This window comes from Archocentrus centrarchus, chromosome 5 (assembly GCF_007364275.1).
Source record: "Archocentrus centrarchus isolate MPI-CPG fArcCen1 chromosome 5, fArcCen1, whole genome shotgun sequence".
In the NCBI taxonomy this organism is placed as follows: Eukaryota; Metazoa; Chordata; class Actinopteri; order Cichliformes; family Cichlidae; genus Archocentrus; species Archocentrus centrarchus.
The window spans coordinates 1,215,397-1,239,298 of NC_044350.1; the positions used below are offsets into that span (position 1 = coordinate 1,215,397).

The window sequence follows — 23,902 nt, forward strand, 5'->3', positions numbered from 1 at the left end:
TCAGGACCCGTTCCCCAGCCCGAAGGCGCAGGGAAACTACCCTCTCGTCCACCGGTGAAAACTCCGACGTACAGGCAGCAAGCCGGGGGGATACAAGAATACCCACCCCAGCTCGCCGCCTCTCACCGAGGGCAACTCCAGACTGGAACAGAGTCCAGCCCTTCTCCAGGAGACTGGTTCCAGAGCCCAGGCCATGCGTTGAGGTGAGCCCAACTATGTCTAGCTGGTATCTCTCAACCTCACGCACTAGCTCAGGCTCCTTCCCCACCAGAGAGGTGACATTCCATGTCCCAACAGCCAGTTTCGATAGCCGGGGATCGGTCCGCCAGGGCCTCCGCCCTCGGCCACCGCCCGACACACATTGCACCCGACCCCTACGATACGTCGGGAGTCCCACCCCTAATATATATATATATATATATATATATATATATATATATATATATATATATATATATATATATATATATATATATATACATGTGTGTGTGTGTTATTGTATTTGACATTAGTGTACTTGTGATTATTTATTTTTGCATTTAACAAAATGTTTTCTTTAAAAATATTATTTTGAAATTGCACAATGAAAAGTTGTTTTTTTTGACAGATGTTGTATGCAGTTAAACTATTAAAAACTGCAATTTCTAAAATGGAAACCAATGAGCAGTTCAGTTTAAAAGAGTGTTTTTTCCTCCTTTGAATAATAATAATTATTATTATTGCTCATTAATAAAACAAAAAATATTTATCTGATTACTCAATTAATTAATGGATTAATGCCAACATTTACTTGTCCTTGACATTTTGTTTCCTTTCAGTTCAGCAGATCTGTATGTCAGAGAACACTTCCATCCATTTATCAGGAAGAGAAATGATAAAATCAGGCCAATCAGAATAAAAGCAAACAAACAAGGGACTGCTTTGGATGCCACGGATAACATTACTTTGAAATACTGTCTTCTTTCAGAAGATGGATATCATTTTCTACCACCTACAAAAGCAGCTCTAGACCAGCACAACATAATCATAACTACGACAACAATGGCAAGACATTTTCATGACCTAAATCTCACAGAGGGATACTTCACCCACATTCTAATTGATGAAGCCTCTCAGATGCTAGAATGTGAAGCCTTGATGGCCCTTGGTCTTGCTGCGTCAAAAACCAGAGTTGTTTTAGCAGGAGATCACATGCAAATGGGACCCAAACTTTTCTCAGTGGATGACCATCACCGTTCAAATCACACACTCCTCACTCGCTTATTCCACTACTATCAAGGTCAAAACTGTGATGCTGCCAACAGAAGCAGAATCATTTTCAATGAAAACTACCGCTCAACCAAAGAAATTGTGGAGTTTGTCTCTACCCATTTTTATGTTGGTAAAAATGATGTCATCAAAGCTGCTGAAAATGTTCCAGCTCCCACAAGTTGCCATGCCCTTAAGTTTCACCATGTAAGGGGAGAGTGCCTCTTGGAGAAAGTATCAATGTCTTGGTATAACAAAGAAGAAGTTGCTGAAGTCGTTCAAGTAGTTAAAGATATTCTTACACACTGGCCAGCAACCTGGGGGCCCAAGGACCAAAGCTCAATCTGTATTCTGTCAGAGGGATTTCAGGTAATAACCTTTGTTTTGAGTCCAATTATGATCAGATTAAAACATAAATAGTAATTACTGTAATGATACACACAGGACTCTAAAATTAATTGTAAGACACACTTTTAAAGATATAATTAATAACTTACATTTTTCTTTGTTTCGTAGGTTCCTCGAATTAGGACAGCACTTTCACGCAGCAACCTTTCAAAGATCAATGTTGAGAGACTTGCAAATGTTCAAGGTAATTTTAATCTAGCTTTAAATTCCTTGTCAGATTCTCCATTATGCTAGGCATGAAGGAAGACTAAACACATTTGAGTCATCATTCAAACACTGCATTGCTATTATTATCATTTTCATAAAACTCTTCCCATATGTCTACAGGAAAACAGTTCAGGGCAGTCATTATGACAACTGTGCAAACACGCGACAGCCTAAAATCATCTCACCTGCCTGGTCTGGAGATGTTCAGTGATGCACGTGTTTTGAACACCGCAATGACAAGGGCTCAATCCCAGGTGGTTGTAGTTGGAGATGCTGTTGCCCTTTGTTGCTTTGGGAAATGTTCAGGAATCTGGAAGAGTTTCATACACCACTGCATCAGCAGCAACAGTGTTGCACCACAGCATTTCACCAGAGAGTTCTTTGAAAAAGATGTTACGGAAACTGCAAAGTTTCAGAAGTCTGAACATGTGGATGAGAGCCACACTCTAAGTGATGCAATTCTGCAAGAGTTGAAAGATGAATATGAACAACAGAAAACAGACTATAGTTCTGATGAAGACAGTTTGGAATTACCTATCAACTTTCAGAACGAGTCAAGAGCACTATTCAGTGTCACTAAAACTGATACAGATGTGTCACATCTTTTAAAGATGTGTAAAACACATCCAGAGATCTACAAACAAGGGAAGTTGTTCAGGGAATCATATAGAAAAGGCTACGTTATACCATTTCGCAATCCGGACAAACGAATAAGCATCGAGGGACCGGGAAACCTTGGTAAGACGTTTACTGGCGATGAAGTGGTCCTAGAGAGAGCAAAGGTCATAAGCATCACCAAGAAAGAGGAATCAGCACGTGTAATTGTGTGCGTGCTTGAGGATGTGGATCATAGCAAATCACGACAGAATTCTGAAGACAGATATATCAGAAGGATGATGATACCGATGAAAAGATCTGAGCCCAAAATATGCATACGGATCCCCAAAAAAACACGCAACTTTATGCCGATATGGGAGACAATTGATGGAGAATGGACAGTTACAAGACATGAACATATTGATGAAAACCTAAAACAAAACAGTGTGTTCATGGTGCAAGTGATTTGCTGGAATGAAAGGTGTTACTCTCCTTTGGGGTACGTCATAGATATTCTTCCAGTTGGCAGATCTTTGGCTGATGGACTAATGATCCTGAATGAAGAATTCAAAGTTGCATACAATACATGCAAATCAGGCAAGGCCTCTTCCTGGGCAGATGAAAACAAGGCAAAAAGACAGGACTTACGCAAGTTAATCACTTTTACTGTGGATCCTGTGAAAGCAGAAATCTTGGATGATGCTATCAGTGTCAGGGAACTTGGAGATCATTATGAGCTGGGAGTCCATATTGCTGATGTGGCAAGTTTTGTGAGGCCAGGTGATGAATTAGATTGGGATGCAGAACAATGTGGCACTACCTACTTTTGCGCCGGGGAGAAACCCATTCATATGTTCCCTCAAGACTTGAGCACAGACCTGAGTTTGCAGGAAGGTAAAAATCGTGGGGTGGTCTCATTGATGTTCAAAATAGATAAAGATACCAACAAGGTAACAGAAAAGCATTTTCAGCTTTCGCTAATCAACTCTGACAAACAGCTGTCATATGAAGAGGCAGAAGACATTATCTCGAAAAGCTATAAAGACACCCCTAAATTTGATACTATTGAGGGTTGTGTCACAGTTGCTTATTGTTTTGCAAAAGCTCAAAGGAAGATAAGACTTGAGCGGGATTGGGCTTATTCTCCAGTTGATGATGATAAACTGCCCGGGAAGCGCAAAGCCCATCTGATGATTGAAGAACTGAGTGTGTTATTTAACCACCATGCATCTGAGACTTTGATCAGTTGCGAAAAAACAAGGTATTCCACACCACTTCGCTGTCAAGCAGAACCAGCTCCTGAAAAGTTAGAAGAATTTAAGGAGAAATGTGGAGAATTAATACCATTGTCTTTTCAAGTGCGGCACAAAGTAGACCATGACCAACAAAGCCCAAAGTGTGAATACTTTCGCATCCTCACTGAAGTGTGGAAAGAAATAGTTGAAGCTGTCAGAACAGATGATATAGACAAAATAGTGGACCTAGTTGCTGCTGATGACATCCACCCTCTGCTCAAGCCAGTCACTGAAAAGTTCAGAAGGTGCTCCAGTAAAGCTTACGTCATTTGTTCAAATTCATCTCCTGAGGCAAAAATAGGGCATTATTCTCTAAAGCTAACATCTTACACAAAAGCCTCCTCACCAATACGGCGGTACATGGATCTCATCTTGCAAAGACTCTTGCATTCTGTCATAAGTAATACAGATGTACAGTACACTAAATCAAAGATTAAAACTTTGTGCAGTCAATTTGAGCACAACCTCAAGAATGCTGCGATGTATGAAGAAAAGGCTGAGCAGATCTCGTATGCAGTGAGCATGAAAAAACAAAGTGCTTCAAAGTTAGTCTTTGTTGTTCATGCAGATCCTGAAGGAGATAGTTTTGCAGTATTGTTTCCTTTTAACAAGAACATATTTGTTAGAAGTTTACCAATTATGTACAAAGATCTACAATTAGAGGACCAGCCACTTTATGATGAAGAAAAACAGAGCATTACTCTTAAATGGAAAAGACGGATCTACACAACTGATGCCATAAAAATTCACCAAGAGCTGAAAATGATGGCAGATAGTAGTCCTTGCATTGACCTTCCATTGAAATTATGGAAAGATACTGTTGAGGCAATTGACAATGGAAAACTGGATCATGCAAAGTTTCTCATAATGGATGCTGATGTGAAGAAACTGGAAAAGCAAAGTCTTTTGCCTCAGTCCTCTGAGATTAGAGATTCCCAGACTACCAAGAGCCCATCTAAGGAGAACGAAATAACAGAGATACAAAGTGAGCACTGGGTTGACATCCAACTCCACTTGCACCAAGGTGACATCCTAAAGATCCAAATGACATCAGAGATTAAAAGAGGCTACCTCATGCCTACTGTTCAGTTGATGCACATTAAACCAAAGTTTGAGATTTGTGTTGACCATGTACACAGCCCTATCACATGCTTCTCCAGATGGGCAGATAATCCTTCAAGGATTCATTATAGTGATGAAGAGGAGTATAGAAGGATCTGGAAACCACTATGTGAAATGGAATCTGCGGCAACTGCAGTGAGTGAAAGTGACAGCATTATCATTGAGAACGTCAAGGTGAAGTTTAACCAAGAGGGGGAAGACATTCTAACAGGAAGCTTTTTCTTACCACTGGAATGGATCCGCGAATGGGCCATTGAAATCAACCTTGCAAAGTGCTTGCTGTGCATACGGAAAAGAGGTCTGAAACTGGATTCAAACATGGAACATTCTGCACTGGTGGACCCAAGAGAGTTCACATGGGTGGCCCATGGTGTCACAAGTGCAGAAGAAAAGAAAAATGATGGAACTACAGTGAAGTTCTATATTAGACACCTACCTATGGAGACCGTTCCTGATTGTGTTTTTCAGAAAAACACTCTTTTCACAGTGGAAATCATTCCAAAGCTCCTGCCTGACATGTAAGTTCAGTTTTACATTACTTATTGTTGCATAGTGGAGTGGCTGTAGCTCATGAGGTAGAGCAGGTCACCTATTAATTGGAAGGTTGGCAGTTTGATCCCTGACTGCTCCAGTCTTCATGCCAAAGTTTCATTGGGAAAGATACTAAACCCCAGTTGCTCTCCAGTATGTTCATAGGTGTAGAAAAAAGTGCTTGTGTGAATGAGGCATGTTGTATAAAGCGCTTTGAGTGCTCAAGTAGAAAACTATATAAGAACAAGTTTACCATTGTTCAAACTTTTTAAGTGACACGTTTTCTTGCTTTGATACAGACCTACTTCTTTTTTTTTTCTGTAGCCGAAAAGAAAATGCTGTAGGCAACATTAAGTCTGCATGTGATATTGTCAAGGCTATAGCTCTTGGGAAACACATTCAGAGAGAGGGTATGTCCATCAGTCATCAATAAATAGTTTGCTATTTATATCGAGAAGTTACACATAAAATTGCAAACACAAAACCCAGAGTTAATTTAAAGCTTTTGCATTATGTCTTTCTAGTAAAATCAAGCTTAAATATTGTGAGGAAAAGGTTAAATGGACTGCCAGACCTGAACCTGAGCCAGTTCCATGCAGTAGATAAAGCTCTAAATAATACCTTCACACTGATACAAGGACCCCCTGGTAAGTGTGTCAACTTGTGTTTTAATTTGATGGCTGGCTCATATTTTCTGAAAAGGCTTAAAACATTTTCTTTGTCTCTTAGGAACTGGAAAGACAGTAGTAGGTGTTTATATCGTATACTGCTTTTTTGAGTACAACTCTAAAAATCAAAGGCAATGGAGTGACCCAAAAGATAAGGAAAAGAAAGAAGTCATTCTTTACTGTGGCCCATCCAACAAGTCTGTTGATGTTGTAGCAGGCAAGTCACATTATTTCTCTGCAGAATTTCATCCTCATTCTAGTGGTCACCATAACTTGTTGTGTTCTATGTATTTTTTTACTGCTGTAATACAGAGTACTTAATGAAGTTTAAGGACAGCCTAAGGCCCCTCAGGGTTTACAGCCAACAAGTGGAGATGCTCGATTTCCCTTATCCAGACTGTCAGCTGCAGTTTTCCCACAGGACACTCCGCCAAGATCGTTCCAAACCAGAGCTCAAGTACTGCAATCACATCACATCAGTGACTGACTGCATTTGAAAATTTTTCTTGTTAATTAACATTGGCCTTTTTTTCATGAATTTAGGAACATCACTCTGCATCACCGCATGCGTCAGGACCACAACATTTATTCCACTCAAATAAAAGCTTTTGATGAACGCATCAAGCTTTCGATGAATGAGAAAAGGGGAGCACTGACTTCTGAAGAGGTGAAAAAGTAAGTTCAGATGTACTGTTACTTTTTATTTTGATTTCTTTTTGTATCTAAAACTTTTTTTTTGACATTTATTGTCAAAAAATTATTATAATGATACAGAGGAGTATAAAAGATCACGTATCATGTATTGCTGGAAAGAGTTGGATGCAAAATTTAAGTACAGTAATGAAATATGGAATTAATCTACATTTAGATTTTCATTAGTTTTAGAAAAGTACATTTTTGATAAATATTGATGAGCTAAGGTTTTACTATCACTAAGCAATCAATTTCACATAAAGGTCCATTGAAATAACTTGCTTTAGTTTTAAATGTATGGCTTGTATTCTCCTAGATACAAAGACCTTCTCAATGAGGCTCGGGCATATGAACTCCAACAGCATGACATCATACTGTGCACGTGTACACAGTCTTCCACCCCAAGCTTGACTAAGACGATCACTGCACGTCAGATTCTAATTGATGAGTGTGCTATGGCCACTGAACCCCAGGCTCTGATTCCACTAGTATGCAACAAACCAGAAAAGGTCTGGACATCACAAAATGTTTTTTTTTTTCTTTGAGATGCTCTGCTAAGCCTTTAGAGAAGCCACCTTTAGTTGCTTGTTTGTGGGTCTTTCTGCATTTACTTTTCTATGTAATAACTGAAAAGCATGCTCCTTTGGATTGAGATCAGGTGGTTGACTTGGCCATTTAACAATATCCCATTTCTTTGCATTGAGAATCTCTTTTCCAGTATGCTTTGGATCATTATTCATTTGCACTGTGAAGCACTGCCAGTTTTACAGCATTTCACAGAAGTATAGATCTGCACATTTCAGAATAAATCCTGCTACTTCTATTAACAGTCACATCATCAACAAACACTAGTGACCTGGTTCCACTGGCAGCAATACATGGCTTTGTCATAACATTCTCTCCATCTTGATGGATGATGTGGCATGTTTTGGGTCATGAGCTGTTCCACTGCTTTTCCATACTGCTTTCCCATCATTCTGGTATGGGTTAATTTTTGTTTCACCTGTCCAAAGGTTTTTTTCCTGGAATTGTGCAGGCTCTTTTAGATGTTTTCTGGCAAAGTCTAACTGACCTTCCTTTTCATTAGTGGAACTATTGTTTCATACCTTGTTGTAAACCCTCTGCATTTGATTATAGACATTACCAATGATGAACCTACCTCCTCAAGAGCATCCTTGACTTCATTGGATGCTGTGAAGTTGTTTTTCATAACCATGAAAATAATCCATCATGTACCAGATTATTGATGTGGCCTCTAAAAGTGGCTGTAATGCCTAAACAGTTAATACGGTACTGTCAATAATTGTCTTGAAGTAAAGCTGAAAATTGTGTCTTTGTTTAACACATTATGGACCTCACTGTAGCTATGAAAATATGATCACATCCCGCCCAGCAACTCGGCATCCTAGTCAGATGCCCGAACCCCCTCAACTGGCTCATTTTGATGTGGAGGAGCAATAGCTCTACTTTGAGTTCCTCCTGAATGGCTGCACTCTTCACCCTGTTTCTAAGAGAGAGGCCAGCCACCCTGCAGAGGAAGCTCATTTCTGCCACTTGTATTTGCAATCTTGTTCTTTTGGTCACTACCCAACGTTTATGACCATAGGTGAAGGTAGGGATGTAGATTGACTGGTAAATCGACAGCTTCGCTTTCACACTCAGCTCCCTCTTTACCACAACAGACAGGTGCAGCGTTCCTTCAAGACTGGCTTATTGGGACATGGAATGTCACCTCTCTGGTGGGGAAGGAGCCTGCACTAGTGCGTGCGGTTGCGAGATACCAGCTAGATATAATCAGGCTCACCTCAACGCATGGCCTGAGCTCTGGAATCAGTCTGCTGGAGAGGGGCTAAACTCTTTTCCACCCTGGGTGAGAGGCGACAAGCTGGGGTATTCTTGTGGATATTCTTGTATCCCCTCAGTTTACTGCCTGTCAGTTCAGAGTACCCACCCTTTTTGGACTCGCTGGGCAGGGTGCTCGAGGGTGCTCCATCCGGTGACTCCCAGCTCACATAGGCAATGACAGTAAGACCTGGAGGGGCGTGATTGTGAGGAATGGCCTGCCTGATCTGAACTGGTGTTTTTTTTGTTGAATTTCTGTGCAAACCACAGTTTGTCCATAGCAAACACCATGTTCAAACATAAGGATGTCCATATGTGCATGTGGCACCAGGACACCCTAAGTTGCAGGTCGATGATTGATTTTGTAATCATGTCATCAGCTCTGTGGCCATATGTTCTGGACCCTCGAGTGAAGAGAGTAGCTGAGCTGTCAACTGATCACCACCTGGTGGTGAATTGGATCAGGTGGTGGGGGAGGATGCTGGACAGACCCGGCACAACTAAACATATACTCAGGGTGCACTGGGAATGCCTGGCAGAAGCCCCAGTCCACAAGATCTTCAACTCCCACCTCCAGCAGAACTTCTACAGCATTACAAGAGGGGCTGAGGACATTGAGTCGGAATGCAGTTTCAGACTGGTTGGTGCCTGTCATGGTGGTAATTCCCGAACCAGATAGGAGTCACTGGAGGTGAAGGGAGCATCAAGCTGAAGAAGGAGTTCTATCAAGCTTAATTGGCCTGTGGGACTCCGGAGCTAACTGGCGGGTACCACCAGGCCAAGTGGAACACGGCTCAGGCGGTGGCTGAAGCAAAACCTCAAGTGTGGAAGGAGTTAGGTGAGGCCATAGAAAAAGACTTTCAGAAGGCCTCAAAGCAATTTTGGTAAACAGGTGATTCAGGAGGGGAAAGTAGTGCTCTACTCATATGGTCTATAGTGCGGATGGGGTGCTGCTGACTTAAACTGAGGCTATAGTCAGGTGGTGGAAGGAATACTTCAGGGACCTCCTTAATCCCACTGACACACCTTCTGTAGTATTGAGGTGGTTAAACAACTTCTTGGTGGCCTGGGCCCCCTAGATGGATGAGATTTGCCCTCAATTCTTGAAGGCTCTAGATGTTGTAGGGCTGTTTTGGCTGACACGCCTCTGCAACATTGGGTGGAGATCTGGGGCTATGCCACTGGACTGGCAGACTGAGGTGGTCGTCCCCATCTCTAAGAAGGGGGAGCACAAGGGTGTACTCCAACTACTGGGGGATCACACTCCTGTGGCAGTATGGGGTGTCTGACCCATCGTTGCAAGCCATTCAGTCCCTGTACAGCCAGTCAGAGATTGGTCCGTATTGCCGGCAATAAATCGGAGTCATTTCCTGTTGGTGTTGGACTTTGTCAGGGCTGCACTTTGTCACCTATTTTCTAGGCATAACCAAGTGGCAGAAGGCTTCCGCGTTGGTGGCCTCAGAATCTCATTTCTGGTTTTTGCAGATGGATGCAGTTCTGTATCTTAAATAATTGAAAAAAAAGAAAACATATAATTGCAGCAGTAGCCATAAAATGTAAGCACACTTGTGTCTTAAGCATGCCTTGTAATTACAACCCAGTGTTGCTAATCTAACGCAAAGCTGGTGAGTTAATAAACCAGTGTTAAACCTAGTGTACACTATGTCTTATTATGTGGCACATGATGAAACGGGTATCATCACATATCAATATATGTCAGTGGCATAAACATATTTTAAAAATAGGCCTGTCATTTTGCATTGAGTGGGCATTAAGAAAAAAATCATTGTAGCTCATTGAAAAAAAAATACAATATCATTAACAAATATGTGATTGGTATAGCTATCTGGACATATCTTGAAACATCTAGTCCAGAATCTCACTGGTTAAGTGTCGACTGAGACAGACTGCACCCAGATAACCTTACCTGTATAGGTGGTGAAGAAAATCGATCTAAGATATCCCTTGTCCAAACAAGGGATATCTTTTTAGAATCTAGGTCTCCTACTACTATTTAGGACTACTCCTAGTTTCAGGATAAGATCCTTTGTAAATAGGACCACAAGAAAGACTGTTCACCACATTGTTGCTGAGAGAGTAGTCACTCTATTGCTAGCTGCTCACTCTTTTGTTGTCTATCACCAATATCACTTTCAGATTGTTTTGATTGGGGACCACAAACAGCTACGACCTATTGTGAAGAATGAACATGTGAGGAAGCTTGGAATGGCCAAGTCTCTGTTTGAGCGCTACTATACAATCCATAAGAATAGGGCAATTATGCTGGACATCCAGTACAGAATGGTGAGAATACTGAATGTACCTGATAAGTGTGTATAGTGGTGTATGATGCATAATAAATACAATGGTATCCAAAAGTCTAAAACCATAACAAAAATCTTATTTAATCTTACCTCATTAAAATTTGCATGTAAACTAAATTTCATTGGACAAAAAAAAACTAGACCCATGACCAATGTGGACATCCTCCCACCATTACTGAAAATATAAAGTGTAGAAGTCAGGATAACATTAGGTCTTGTCCTAAACTTTCACCCAAATACCTTTAGTCCCCTCTTCGTTAGTAAATAATACATATTCCTGCAAAAATATGTTTTCAGTATTAACAATACTCATTAAATCAAAACAATTTTAAGCATGCTGTGAGAAATTGATATTCTGTGATTATCTATAACAGTTCTACAAATACATTTTTGTAACCACATCCTAAAACAGACAAACTTAGAGAAAATACACACACTCTCTTGTACAAGGGTGTATACGATATAATGCCTTTCTATTTTTCTAATCTATAACAATAAGCCAGATATACTACAGAGCTACTTACAACGTATTCACATCATATTATACTCGCGTGTACAGGAATAAGACTACATAATATACCCATAGTATATAATCTGTTGATATCAATGCATTATGTATAACATTACTATAATCATTTCAATAATGAGAGATAATTTGGAAAAGTTGAACATTTATTGATATACAGAATTCAATAAATCTATTTGGTGGTTAGACTGATGGCCCCAGAGATGAACATCTCTGGGGCACACTGAATGATGGCCCACTGAATGATTTGGATGAGGTGGAATAGTGTATGGTCTTAATATTGTTCAATGATGAATCACAGTCCGTACTATTTATGGCCATGAGTCATCCCTGACATGTTAAATGCTCAGCGAGTCAGAAGTTGGCATCACAATCCAATCAATGAGGCTGCAGCCTAGAATTGATACTACTAAAAACAGACTGCCTCTCTACCTAGAAATTTGGGAATCCCCAGTTTCTCACTATCTAGCTACCACCAGCTGTTCAGTGACCTAGGTCAGTTGCTAGATATAGGGAAACCCCACTTTCTCCATTTCAGATCAATATTGGTCAATAATGGCCAAATAGCCAATCACACAGCATAATAAGATCACGTGATTAGACTAAGCTAATCAGGCATGAGAAAGAGTCTGTACATAGCACATATTAGCATTTTAGCAGCCTGATACTCCATGGCATTTAGTCTTCTCTTCAGATAAATATAGCCAAAGTGTACTAAATATCCAGGAATATGAATAGTGTGCTGCAGATCTTTGAAGAGTATATGAGGAGATATAAACAGATAAACAGGAGAGAGAATGATATGACAGTGGTGATATCTTTGGTAATGGGAACTTTTAAGTTTTACTACTCTTGAGTTGGCCACCTGCAAACAAATAAATAATAAATAAAAAAACTCTAAAAGAAGCAGCATTTGATTCTTCAGAATCATGCTCCCGGAAGACTCATAGTATAGCAGGATAATTGGCCCAAATGCACCAATGATTTACACAATTATGGGGCACTTACAAAATCAAGAAAGCCAAAAGTTCCTGACATGACATGAAGCTCCTTGAAACCTTGTCACATTGTGCTGAGTTATCAGATTTGAACAAGCAGTTGGAGTCTATGCAGCTCGACTGTAAATAAATGGGGGCAAACAAATACTAAGACATAGTGAAATTCATTGTCAATATTTTTTTTGCAGATTCAGCTGTTCACTCAAATTGTTAAGCTGTCATTATCAATTGGAATGAAACATGAAACATGTATTAGGCTCGTAATAAAAGTATCTACCCTAGTGGTCTTAGACTTTTGGATTACAATGTATATACCTTACACTGCCTACCACATCCAAATTGTTACTAAATTTATTATTTGCCTTCACAGCATGAGGACATATGTGAGTTCCCATCGAAGGAATTTTATGATGAAAAGCTGAAAACTGATGTAAAGCGTCCAAACAGTGTCTTTGAAGTTGACCACAAGACAAAGCCCATTGTTTTTGGTGATGTCAAAGGAAAGGCCATAAGACTGGTTGTCAACACCACCAAAGGCAACGAAAACTCCAAAGCAAATCGTGAAGAGAGAGACAAAGTGGTACTGCATTGCATGTTCTTGTGTTTCCTTGTTGTTAAACTGTAATATTTAAATATGGAAAGTAAGTTACTGGACTGATAATTTATCAATGCTAAACTGTTTTGATTTGGTTCTTTTGCAGACTGACATTGCTGAAAGGCTAGTGAAAACTGCCAGAATTGAACCGGAAAGTATTGTGATTCTGTCGCCTTATAATGCTCAAGTCTCAGAAATCAAGGATGAGCTGTCAAAGAGGAATATGAATAATATCCAAGTTACCACGATCACAAAAAGTCAAGGTGACAGAATGCCACCCAACAAGAAATCCTTTCTTAAAGTTTCAAAAGTGGAAGAAAATGGATGGCTGGATAATTATAATAAATAAAATAATAAAACTATATTATACTACTATAATTATTGGGGCTAGGTTAATTGGTCACTCTAAATTGCCCATAGGTGTGAATGTGAGTGTGAATGGTTGTCTGTCTCTCTGTGTCAGCCCTGTGACAGGCTGGAGGCCTGTACAGGGTTTACCCTGCCTCTCACCCTACCCCGGCTGTCATAGGGTGAGAGGCAGGGTAAACCTGTACAGGCCTCCAGCCTGTACAGGCTCCAGCCCCCCCGCAACCATGAACAGGATAAGTGGAAGAGAATGGATGGATGGATGGATGGATGGATGGATGGATGGATGGATGGATGGATGGATGGATCGATCAATGGAATATATTAAAATGTCATATTAATGTGATATCAGATAAATAAAACATAGAAAAAAAGGCTGGTGTGTAACCAGTCTTAGTTTATTCTTTGATATTTTGAATGTAAAATTGACCATACTCTACATGATTCAATCGACACTTACTTCAGTTCAGTTGACATGCATTATTTTTCTGGTGGGCAGCATGGTGGTGTGGTGGTTAGTACTGCAGCCTCACATCTAGAATACTATCTGGGTTCGATTCCACCTTGGCCCGGGCCAAGTTTGCATGTTCTCTCCGTGGTACTCTGGTTTCTGTCCAAAGACATGCACTTACTGAGGTTAAGTCAATTGGCCACTCTAAATTGCCTATGAATGTGAGTGGTTGTCTGTCTATCTGTGTTGCGACCTGTACAGGGTGTACCCTGCCTCTCGCTCTACGTCAGCTGGGATGGGGCTCTAGCCGCCCTGTGACCCTGAACAGGATCGAAGTGAATGGATGGATGTTTGTCTGGTTATAATTCAGTAATTTCAGGCAAATTTATGTATTTTTGCACACAAAAATAGAAAGAACTACAGCAAAGGACAATCAAGAAATTGGGGGATTATGATCAGTTTGCACAATATGTAATATGCAAAGTGTCAGAGAATAGCAAGGTAACGTGAAGGTGAATATGTTGCAAAATGTTGTGAATATGTTGCAAAATGTTGAGAATCTGTGGAAAAAATTGAATTTGTATTTTGAAATTTTCACTTGTAAAAATGTTTCACACAGTTGTGCGTTAAATTTACGGTTACAGAAAAAATATTCATAAATGTGTAGATTGATATTTACACAAGTTTACTTTTACAGTTGCATCCTCTTGAGTCACAAATTCACAGACTTTGATGAGACTTTAACTTTTGCAACACTTCTTGCCTTAATGTGTTATAAAACTTGCACATAGCTGAAGATGTGATAGCGCTGAGGGGATAGGGGTGGAAGGGCTGGGAGTAGAGCCAATCAGAAAACACAAGACCAAAAAGTCTTATATGGTTTTAACCAAACCCCTCTGAACCGTAGGCTGTAACCTACAACATAACCTGATGTGCACCTCCTAAGAAATGTAACTACACATTGGGTTTATGCAGCCTGCAGTGATTGTGATTGGCCTTTTCAGCACCATTGATTCCTCCTGTGCATTTCCAGCTACTTTTTCACCACAGTTTTTGAATTTTTCAGTGAGAGAATAACAATAATCCTCTCTGTATAAGGAATAATATTCATACCATCATTATAAGGACTCACAAACATCAGCAAATTCTTTGAAGGGAGATTGCTAAAATTAGTGGAAAAGAAAGTGGAAGTGGAAAAACTAGAAGCAAATGCCTGCAACAATTGCGGCCACTTACGCAAGTTACGTCATAGGCTTTACAAAGATTCAGCGAAGACGTCTAAATCAGGCCTGAGACCTCTTGTTCTTCTTGTGTAAATATCAATCTAAATATCAATCTCTAACAATAAGTTTACATTTAAATAATTTACATTTAAATAATTCAAGTGTGTCAACATTTTTATATGTAACAATTTCAAAATACAAGTTCAAGATTTTTTCAAAGTTCTCACATTTCTCACATTTACCTTCATAATATAACAGGAATACCTCAGTTCTGTTGTTTATTGTAGCAAAATATGTAACAACATTTTTGTCTTTTAGGAAGTGAATGGCGTTACGTCATTTTGTCTACAGTGTGCTCTCTACCTAGTGAAGAGATTGAGACAAATCCAGAAGGAGGCTGGCTGTCCAAACATGTGGGCTTTGTTGGTGATCCCAATCAGATAAATGTGGCCATCACCAGGGCCAAGGAGGGCCTGTGCATCATTGGTGAGATACTGCAGCTTATCTGTTTTTGTATTCACTAAGGCTGCAACTGTCGATTATTTTAGTAATCGAGTATTTTATAGAGTATTCCATCAATTAACCCTATAGCTCCTAAGCCTCAATATGTCCACCTGGACTTTTCTGCTTATTTGAACTATAAAAAGGCCTGAAAATGTCCTGTAAGTAAGTACTTTTGCCCATTTTTCCAGAACACTTGGAACTTTCAATATCTGACAATTATTTACAATTTACTGCATTTAATACTTCCATTTCCATGCAGCAGACAAGCATGAAGTAACCAAATGTAAGCATTCAAAGGAACACGTCAGGGCATAAATGCACTCTGAATTTCCAGCTGAACTTTCTAATGTACAGAAACTGTAAAATACTATTGTGTAATTCTGATAACAGAGCAACAGGTAAGCTACTGACACTAATGTCCCTGTGCTGTCAGTCAGTCCAGCTTTGTCCAGCCATTGCTAGGATATTTCGATATCAGCCGCTTCTTCTGTCTGCTGAAGGTACATGGCATTTAGTGTCTTGTCCTTCTATGATGGTTCCTGTTTTTTCTCCTCTTCTTTCTTGGGTTTCAGCTGCCTCAGGGTACTCACTAATCATGTGATCATATCCAACTTCCTGATATACTCATGGATCTTTTTTGTTTATCCAGAATAGTGGGTGTGACACTCACTAGTCTTCAGCCTCCTTCCTTCCACTTAGTGTACAGTCTCAGGGTGCTGTATTTGGGGTGAAGAAACCTTCCATGCATGATAATGAGCTTTCTTGTCTTGAAGTCAGTGGCTTCTATCTCTTCTTAGCATCTTGTTGATCTTGTACAGTTTTAAGCATTCCAGGATCTCTGTGTGAGGCAATGAGTCATAGGCTTTCTTGTATTCAATCCAGGTGGTGCTCAGGTTGGTCACTCTGGCCTTACAGTCACGAGTGACAACGGGCAACCGTTTTCCAGTCTGGTATGGTCCAATTTTGGTGAGCCCATGGGAACTACAGTCTCAGATTCCTGTTCTTTAATGACATGAGTGGCATCTGTTGTAACCCATCTGCTTCAAGGTTTGATGTGTTCAGAGGTGTCCTTCTGCATACTTTGGTTGCAACGAGTGGTTATTTGAGTTTCTGTTGCCTTCCTATCAGCTCAAAGCAGTCTAGCCATTCTCCTCTGACCTCTGGCATCAACATGGCATATTCCACCAGAGAACTGCCACTCACTGGCTTTTTTGTCTGTTTCAAACATTCTCTGTAAACCAATGAGAGGGTTGTTTTGTGAAATTGAAGTAGATCGTCAGTTTCTGAAATACTCGGCTGTTCTGAAATGATCAGCTCATCTGGCATAATCAAAGTCACTTAAATCACATTCTTCCGCATAATGTTTAGTTTGAACTTCAGCAAGTTGTCAAGACCATTTCCACATGCCTAAATGCAATGAGTAGTGTGATTAGCTCATTAGATGACCAGTAAATTCAGTCTGCCACATGTCAATGATAATTTTAACAACCAACCACTATTTGGAGCGCCACAGCACAGACTGCCTTTTAAGACTGCCGGTGTTGTGACTGATCTGAAGAATTTCTGAATGTCTGAATTAGACATTCAGACATTGTATGGATGCATCAGCCACACGTTCACCTTCACACTTCAGATACAACTGGAAAGTTTGTGTAAAAGAAAGAGCCAAAGAAAATTCAGCTACCATCAGTCCACACTGGCACTGTATGGCAGTAAGCCAAGTGACAACATTGTGAGGTGGCTGTATTTCAGTTCTCTGTTTTCTGCTTTATTGAGTTAATCAAAGTCCACAAAAGTAATATCACTGAAATGCTTTGCTTTTTAAAATTTATTTAATTCTTTTCTTTTAATTAAACCAGCAGCTGAACAGTCCACAATGTATTCTGCAATGTCACTTTTCCCCTTACACACACGTCTTTATAAATGCCAGGAATGTTAACAGTTTGAAATTGAGGGAATTATACACACTAACATGCACACACACCTTAACTAGCTACACAGAAAAGTGAAACTTGAATTACAACACACACACACAGGAAATGGGATTTTACTTCTTCTAAGGAAACCTTTACTCACCTATATTGTTGTCATTTGTTGTTTGCGATATGCTTAATATCACTTATAGAATCTTTAGATATGAGATTTGAGTTATTGATTTGCAATACATTTGTGACATTTTCCCTTTTCTGTCTGGGTCATTGATTTCAACTGCCAATTTCATCTTTTTGAATTGAAATCTGCTACAAAAAATATGCACAAAGGGCCCTCTGGGCTTTCTGAAGCCATTAAATGTACTGTTTCTGTTGTTTTAAAGGGGACCAAGAATTGCTCATGTGCAGTCCAACTTGGAAACATCTCCTGAGCCACTACAATAGTCACAGTGCAGTGACAGATGCAGACAAGATTTCAGTGCGTTCAGCCAGATGATTGCCTCTATGCTTTCCAAAGTTTGCAGCAGCAGACCGGAGCTCCTGTAGGGAAGATATCAGTTTTGCAAAGAAAAAATCTTTTTGTTTTTCTCCAATGTTATTTTTTCAATGTTTTGTTTTTTCCAGTTTTATCTTTTTCAGTTTAGATTTGAAATGTGTATTTTATGCTTGTCCTCTCAATTACATTTATCTTTCTCTTTTGAAATATGAAAAAGTAAGAAATCAAACAACATTTTGCTACTTAAATTGCAACCGTTGAATTTTGTATCACAGTGGATGTTTTAACTGTGCACGGGTAGCCGGGGCAGACTTTGGGTCTTGCTGTTTTAATTGATTTTTAGGTATGAGTGAACTGTATGAACTTTGAAAGTAGTTCCTGATTACTGATGAATGAATCCTTTTTCTTTTTTTTAAATGGAAAAGCTTATTTTAACACTTGAATAGGCTCACCATTCAGTGAGCCCTGTTGTTTTTAAGGAAATAAAAATAATACTGTTTTTGGTTATTTTTTATATTGTATCTTCAGGGATCAGTTTTGGTTGGAGTTATTGAACCAAATTTTTTATTGTTTGTTTTATTGTTTTATCACTTCCTTTTTACATTTAGAGATTTTCCATTTACAGTTGTATAAGAACATTGTTGTATAAGAACATTGAAATGTATTTGTAAATTTAAAGATTACATTTATTATGCATTAAAAAATACTACTCCATACTTTACAGTAATTTCTTGGCAGTATCACACAGATATTATTAACTGCCGTGTGTTTCTCATCTTGGGCTGACAAATCAGGTGGTCTTTGTCCTGCACCTGTTTTCTTCCTTTTTAATGGTCTGGGACTTTTTTCCCATGAATATCAACTTTATCAAGTGTCTCAGGGGAACTATATTCATAATGTCTGTTTTTGTCTGTCTATTTCAGCCCGAGCCTCTCACTGCAGTACTGTATCACTTCTTGTTCCTGTTACAACTGTCAAACAAAGCTAGAAGCTGGCATAGCATTATGCTTTCAGTTCAGCTACAATAATGCATTACACCGTAGTGGGGGATAAATTACATTACAGTAGATGTCATTTTGAAAGTGCTGTAACTACATTTAGGGATATAATTCCTCAACTGCTATTTTCAATGCTGTTTGCCAACACAATGCAGAGTAGCTACCTAAACTCTGCTCCCACAGAGGTCTGTTAGCTCGTTCATAGTTTTACAACCTAACTGCATAAAACTCTGGATACTGTTGCTCCTCTGAAAAAGAAAGCCTCAAATCTGAAATGCTTGATTCTGTGATATATCTCACAAATGCGCACCTTAAAGCACATAACCCGTTAGCTGGAGAGGAAAAAGTGTCTCACCTGGAAAAAGAGTTTAGTTTGTTGCTCTATAACAAAAAAAAGAATCCCTCTGTTAAGCTAGGACATCTTACTATTCCTCACTGATTGAAGAAAATAAGAATAAGCCCAGGTTTCTTTTCAGCACTGTAGCCAGGCTGACGAAGAGTCATAGCTCTGTTGAGCTGAGTATTACTTTTAACTTTACATTTCTTTACAAATACAATTGTAACCATCAGAGAAGAAATGGATGGAGAAATAAAATATTCCTAACCATCTCATGGACATATCTTTATGTACAGCTACATCCAATACTACTGATATTTATTTAGACACTTTTTCTCCAATTGATCTTGCTGAGCTAACTTCAGTAGTTCTTCAAAGCCACAAATGTGTCTATTAGACCCCTTTCCTACAAGACTGCCCAAAGATGTCTGACCATTATTTAATGCTTAAATCTTAAATATGATCAGTCTTTGTTACTGGACTACATACCATAGGATTTCACTGAGGCAGTAATTAAACCATGTCTTAAAAAGCTATCACCTGACTCGGCTGTATTAAGCCAATCTCCAACCTTATTTTTCTCTCAAAAAATTTTGAGACTAACTGATCATCTGCAAAGGAATGATTTATTTCTTCATCACAGTTTAAGTTTAATTATGGAGTTTCACAGGGTTCTGTGATCAGTTCTGTTTATAATATACATGCTTCCCTTAGGCAGTATTATTATAAGGCATAGCATACAGTTTTTCCTTCTCACTTTCACCAACTGCTTGCTCATAGGGGTTCTTTTTGATAGTTGGGTTTTCTCTATAATTATTGTAGGGTCTTCACATTACAATATTAAGCACCTTGAGGCGACTATTTGTTGTGATTTGGCGCTATATCAAAAAAATTGAATCAAAATAGAAATGAATAGAATGAAAATAAAATCGAATTGAACTGAACTTGGAGACAGTGGGAATGGGAAACTCTCTTAACCTCCAACAAACCAGACTCGTTTACATTTCAACCGATAGTGGGAAGGCGATAGAACGTGTTTCATAACAACATAAGGTGAGGGAAGCATTTAAAAGATGAATAGTATCAGTGCCTCTCCACTCTTCTGTCAAACTGTATGACCTTGATTTACAATTGTAATGAAAAAAAAAAAAAATCACCTGAAGAGCAGACTTTGGAATACTGAGCACAAAAGTCTATTTTTTTCTCCTTAGCAGAGATAGGACCGTTCTGACACTGTCTCTCATTCAGGAGTGGCTCACTGTTAGTAATGCAACAGTTGTAGCCCCTTTCCTGAAGACATCTGTGCATGGGGGCTCTTGTGAAGCGTATCGATTATTATATGTCAAGCCACCAGTTTCCCAGTGGTGGCTGAATTGAATTGGTTGCGTGTACTAAACTAGACCAAGAGATGAACAGTATTAATTCTGTTTGAATAGTAATTTACTCAAACTCAAAATGAAATATTCTAGTAATTTTCCAGTGGAAAATTTGCAGCTTTTTTAAAACAACTTTAGTACCCAACCTCAAGGCCACAACTTCGTACATCACACCATATGTTGTCATTTTCTGATTCTCGTGAGCTATAAGCCATAATTATTCAAATTAAAACAAAACAGTCAGGCACCCGGGTGGTTTAGTGGTGAAGCCAGTGACCACAGGCTGTGTTGCGGCGCAAGTTTGAGTCCCGGCCTGTCACCAGCTTGTCCGTATGCCTTCCCCCGTCTCCTGTCTCTCTCCACTGTGGATAAAAGCCGCTGTGGCCAAAAATGGGAAGAAGAAGGGAAAAAAAAAAGTCTTAAAATTTCACTGTAGGTGTAATGACTACAGAATACATTCATGGTAAAAACAAAGTACATCCTACTAAATTTCCAAAGTCATACAGAAACTGATCACTTAAAGTGATTGCTGCTAAAAGGGCTTCTACAAACCAATGAGCAGAGGTGGCAAAAGTACTGACATTCTGTACTTAAGTAGAAGTACAAGTACTTATGTTAAAAAATACTTTAGTAAAACTCGAAGTACTGGTTCAACTTCTCTACTTAAGTAAAAGTAAAAAAGTACAGGCTCTGAAATGTACTCAAAGTAAGAAACTAAAAGTAGTTCTTTGGAGGACGTTTCTACCTGCTATTTTTGTGTAAAACAAACCGAAACTCATTATATATTATTGTAATAATATAAAATAGTACATGAGAATACAAATGTTATTCCAATCTAAATTTTAATCCTAATGAGTGCACTCAGCTTGAATCTGTTATGTAGGACACAATCTGTGAAAGGGAATTTAAACACAGCTCTATTCTCTGTGTACTCCATAGTAGAGGGTGACTGTGCCTCCACCTAAACACCAACATGAGGATACTCAGGGGTTATAGTGGGATTCAGAAGGTGGAGGAACCCTAAGATCAGCTGTAGTGGCTCTGCGTGGGGAGAAGAATCACAGATTTCTATTGTGAGCTGCAGTAAATGATGTTGGTGTGCAGGCTGTGATCAGCTGACCTGCTGCTGCTGCTCTGAGGTTTACTGCTCTGTGTGGATGAACTGAACTCACAAAGATGTAACCCAGTATTTCACAGCTATCTGAGCTGATCTCCATCCCCTACACTGACAGCATACAGGCTGTAGAAATGTTGGATTCAGTGAATGAATCTCAGCATCAGCAGCTTTGATTCAAACTCATCTCTGCTGCACTGATGTAACCTGTAACTCTGACCATGAACACAAACACTGTGCTCCAGTCCAACACAGAGTCTTACTGTAAATACAGTACAACAAGCTAACCTATTTATTACACATTAAACTGCAGTATTTTCATACAATCTTTGAATTACACAAAGTCAGCATACTTCAGTTTGTTTTCCAGTCCTTACCTTTAAATCTAACCTCTCTTCTTCCTCTCCTGTCCTCTTTCTCCATCTCTGAGTGAACTTCTCTCTTTGCTCTCCCTGAAATGCAGCAGCTCTTCTTTTAGCTAGCAGACACACTGTGTGACAAACTGCACACACTTTGTGTGTTTGCTGATATTTGTTGAGCATTTAGAAACGTTGCATTTACCTGCCACACGTTACTCCCTTCATGCTCGCTCCTCTTCAGTAGCGCTAGCTAAGCTGTTTATGTGCCGCAGCGCAACTTACGGACTCGGTCCGGCCCGATTATAGCGCTATAAATGAGACATTAATTATATGCGTTTGCGTATTTAATCCCTTTGTACGAGATCAGCCCCGATGATGGAGGATACGCAGTACGATTGTCTCTTATATGTTATTATTCCTCCATTTAGGCTCAGATCGTTTTATGTTTGAAGGCGCACTGACCGGAAATGCAAACTTCTCTCTGACGTTAAAAAGTAACGAGTCTGTTTGAAAATGTAAGAAGTAGAAAGTACAGATACTTGCGTAAAAATGTAGGGAGTAAAAGTAAAAAGTAGTCAGAAAAATAAATACTTAAGTAAAGTACAGATACCTGAAAAATCTACTTAAGTACAGTAACGAAGTATTTGTACTTCGTTACTTCCCACCTCTGCCAATGAGTTATGGTATGTACTTCTCATACACGGCTTTGCGACTTAATTTTTGTTAAATAAATAACGACACATCCTTGTGAAGAAATTTTGATCTACTCTTCTTTACAGTTTTGCTGCAGTTCATTGAGGTTTTTGCTTATACGCAGTCCTCTTAAGGTCCAACCACTGCATTTCTATTTAGTTGCTTTTTGTTTTTTCTTTCACCTTTTCTTTTGTAAATTTGCTAGTGTGCATGGGATCATTGTGCTGCAGTTTTGGCTAAGTTTTAGCTGCTGGACAGAGGGCCTCACATTTGAGTCTGGAACACTTTAATATGCAGAGCCGTTTTTGGTCGACTCAATGCTAAGGACTAGATTATTTTACTATGTCTACACATAAACCCTCAGAATTAAAAGAATGCACACTTTGTTTTTACCATGACTGCATATTAAATTGTAGTTTTTAAATTATGAAAAAAAAGAAGAGATGCACTTCTAAGTTCAGAAAAGATTAAACAAATGTTCATCTTTCAGGCAAACAGATGAAGTCATTTATATTCATTTGACATGGTGTTGGCATAGGACAAAGAAAATATAGTTGAAATGAGCACAAACAATCACATAAAATCCAGCAGATATTTTACTACTACAGCTCTAGAAGACACTGGCTTCAGGGAACAGTTCACTTATTTCTGTAAAGGACCTTTATCAGTGCGATTTGTACATTACACTTATATTGAAAAAAACATTTCTGAAACAAATTCACTCACCTTAATCTGGCATATATAAATTAATGCAAGTGTGAAAAATATGTAATGAATAAATTTTTATCAATTAACAGTTAGTCTGGAACTACGTTTTGTTTTATCATGTGTTACTTTTGTCATTAAAGTAAGGATCAGCGCTTCCTCACTGGTCCTGGGATTCATGCGCCCTGAAATGTGATCTGAAAGGCAAGACGTCATGTGTCCTTATGCGACTCCACGTGCCTTTCGTGAGGGACACGCCCACGTGAGGTACCATGCTGGCCAGAGATGGGTGGAC

General features: G+C 39.2%; 1 protein-coding gene across 5 annotated transcripts in view; it reads left to right on the plus strand.

Annotated features, from left to right (window-relative positions):
• LOC115779786 (helicase with zinc finger domain 2) overlaps positions 1-18,741 on the plus strand; it is a 38,179-nt gene extending 19,438 nt beyond the window's left edge. For 2 of the 5 annotated variants that reach the window (XM_030728585.1, XM_030728586.1), the window contains exons 7-20: positions 819-1,617; positions 1,765-1,840; positions 1,984-5,395; positions 5,733-5,818; positions 5,933-6,055; positions 6,138-6,293; positions 6,389-6,533; positions 6,620-6,751; positions 7,086-7,278; positions 10,769-10,915; positions 12,830-13,039; positions 13,161-13,317; positions 15,413-15,580; positions 17,913-18,741. In XM_030728585.1, the coding sequence (XP_030584445.1) occupies positions 819-1,617; positions 1,765-1,840; positions 1,984-5,395; positions 5,733-5,818; positions 5,933-6,055; positions 6,138-6,293; positions 6,389-6,533; positions 6,620-6,751; positions 7,086-7,278; positions 10,769-10,915; positions 12,830-13,039; positions 13,161-13,317; positions 15,413-15,580; positions 17,913-18,025 (5,917 nt within the window). In that variant the 3' untranslated portion in view covers positions 18,026-18,741. Of the gene's footprint in view, positions 1-818; positions 1,618-1,764; positions 1,841-1,983; positions 5,396-5,707; positions 5,819-5,932; positions 6,056-6,137; positions 6,294-6,388; positions 6,534-6,619; positions 6,752-7,085; positions 7,279-7,906; positions 8,265-10,768; positions 10,916-12,829; positions 13,040-13,160; positions 13,318-15,412; positions 15,581-17,912 lie in introns of those variants that run through there. The other 3 variants (XM_030728587.1, XM_030728588.1, XM_030728590.1) reach the window with 3 other exon arrangements.
• Positions 18,742-23,902: the final 5,161 nt, after the last annotated feature.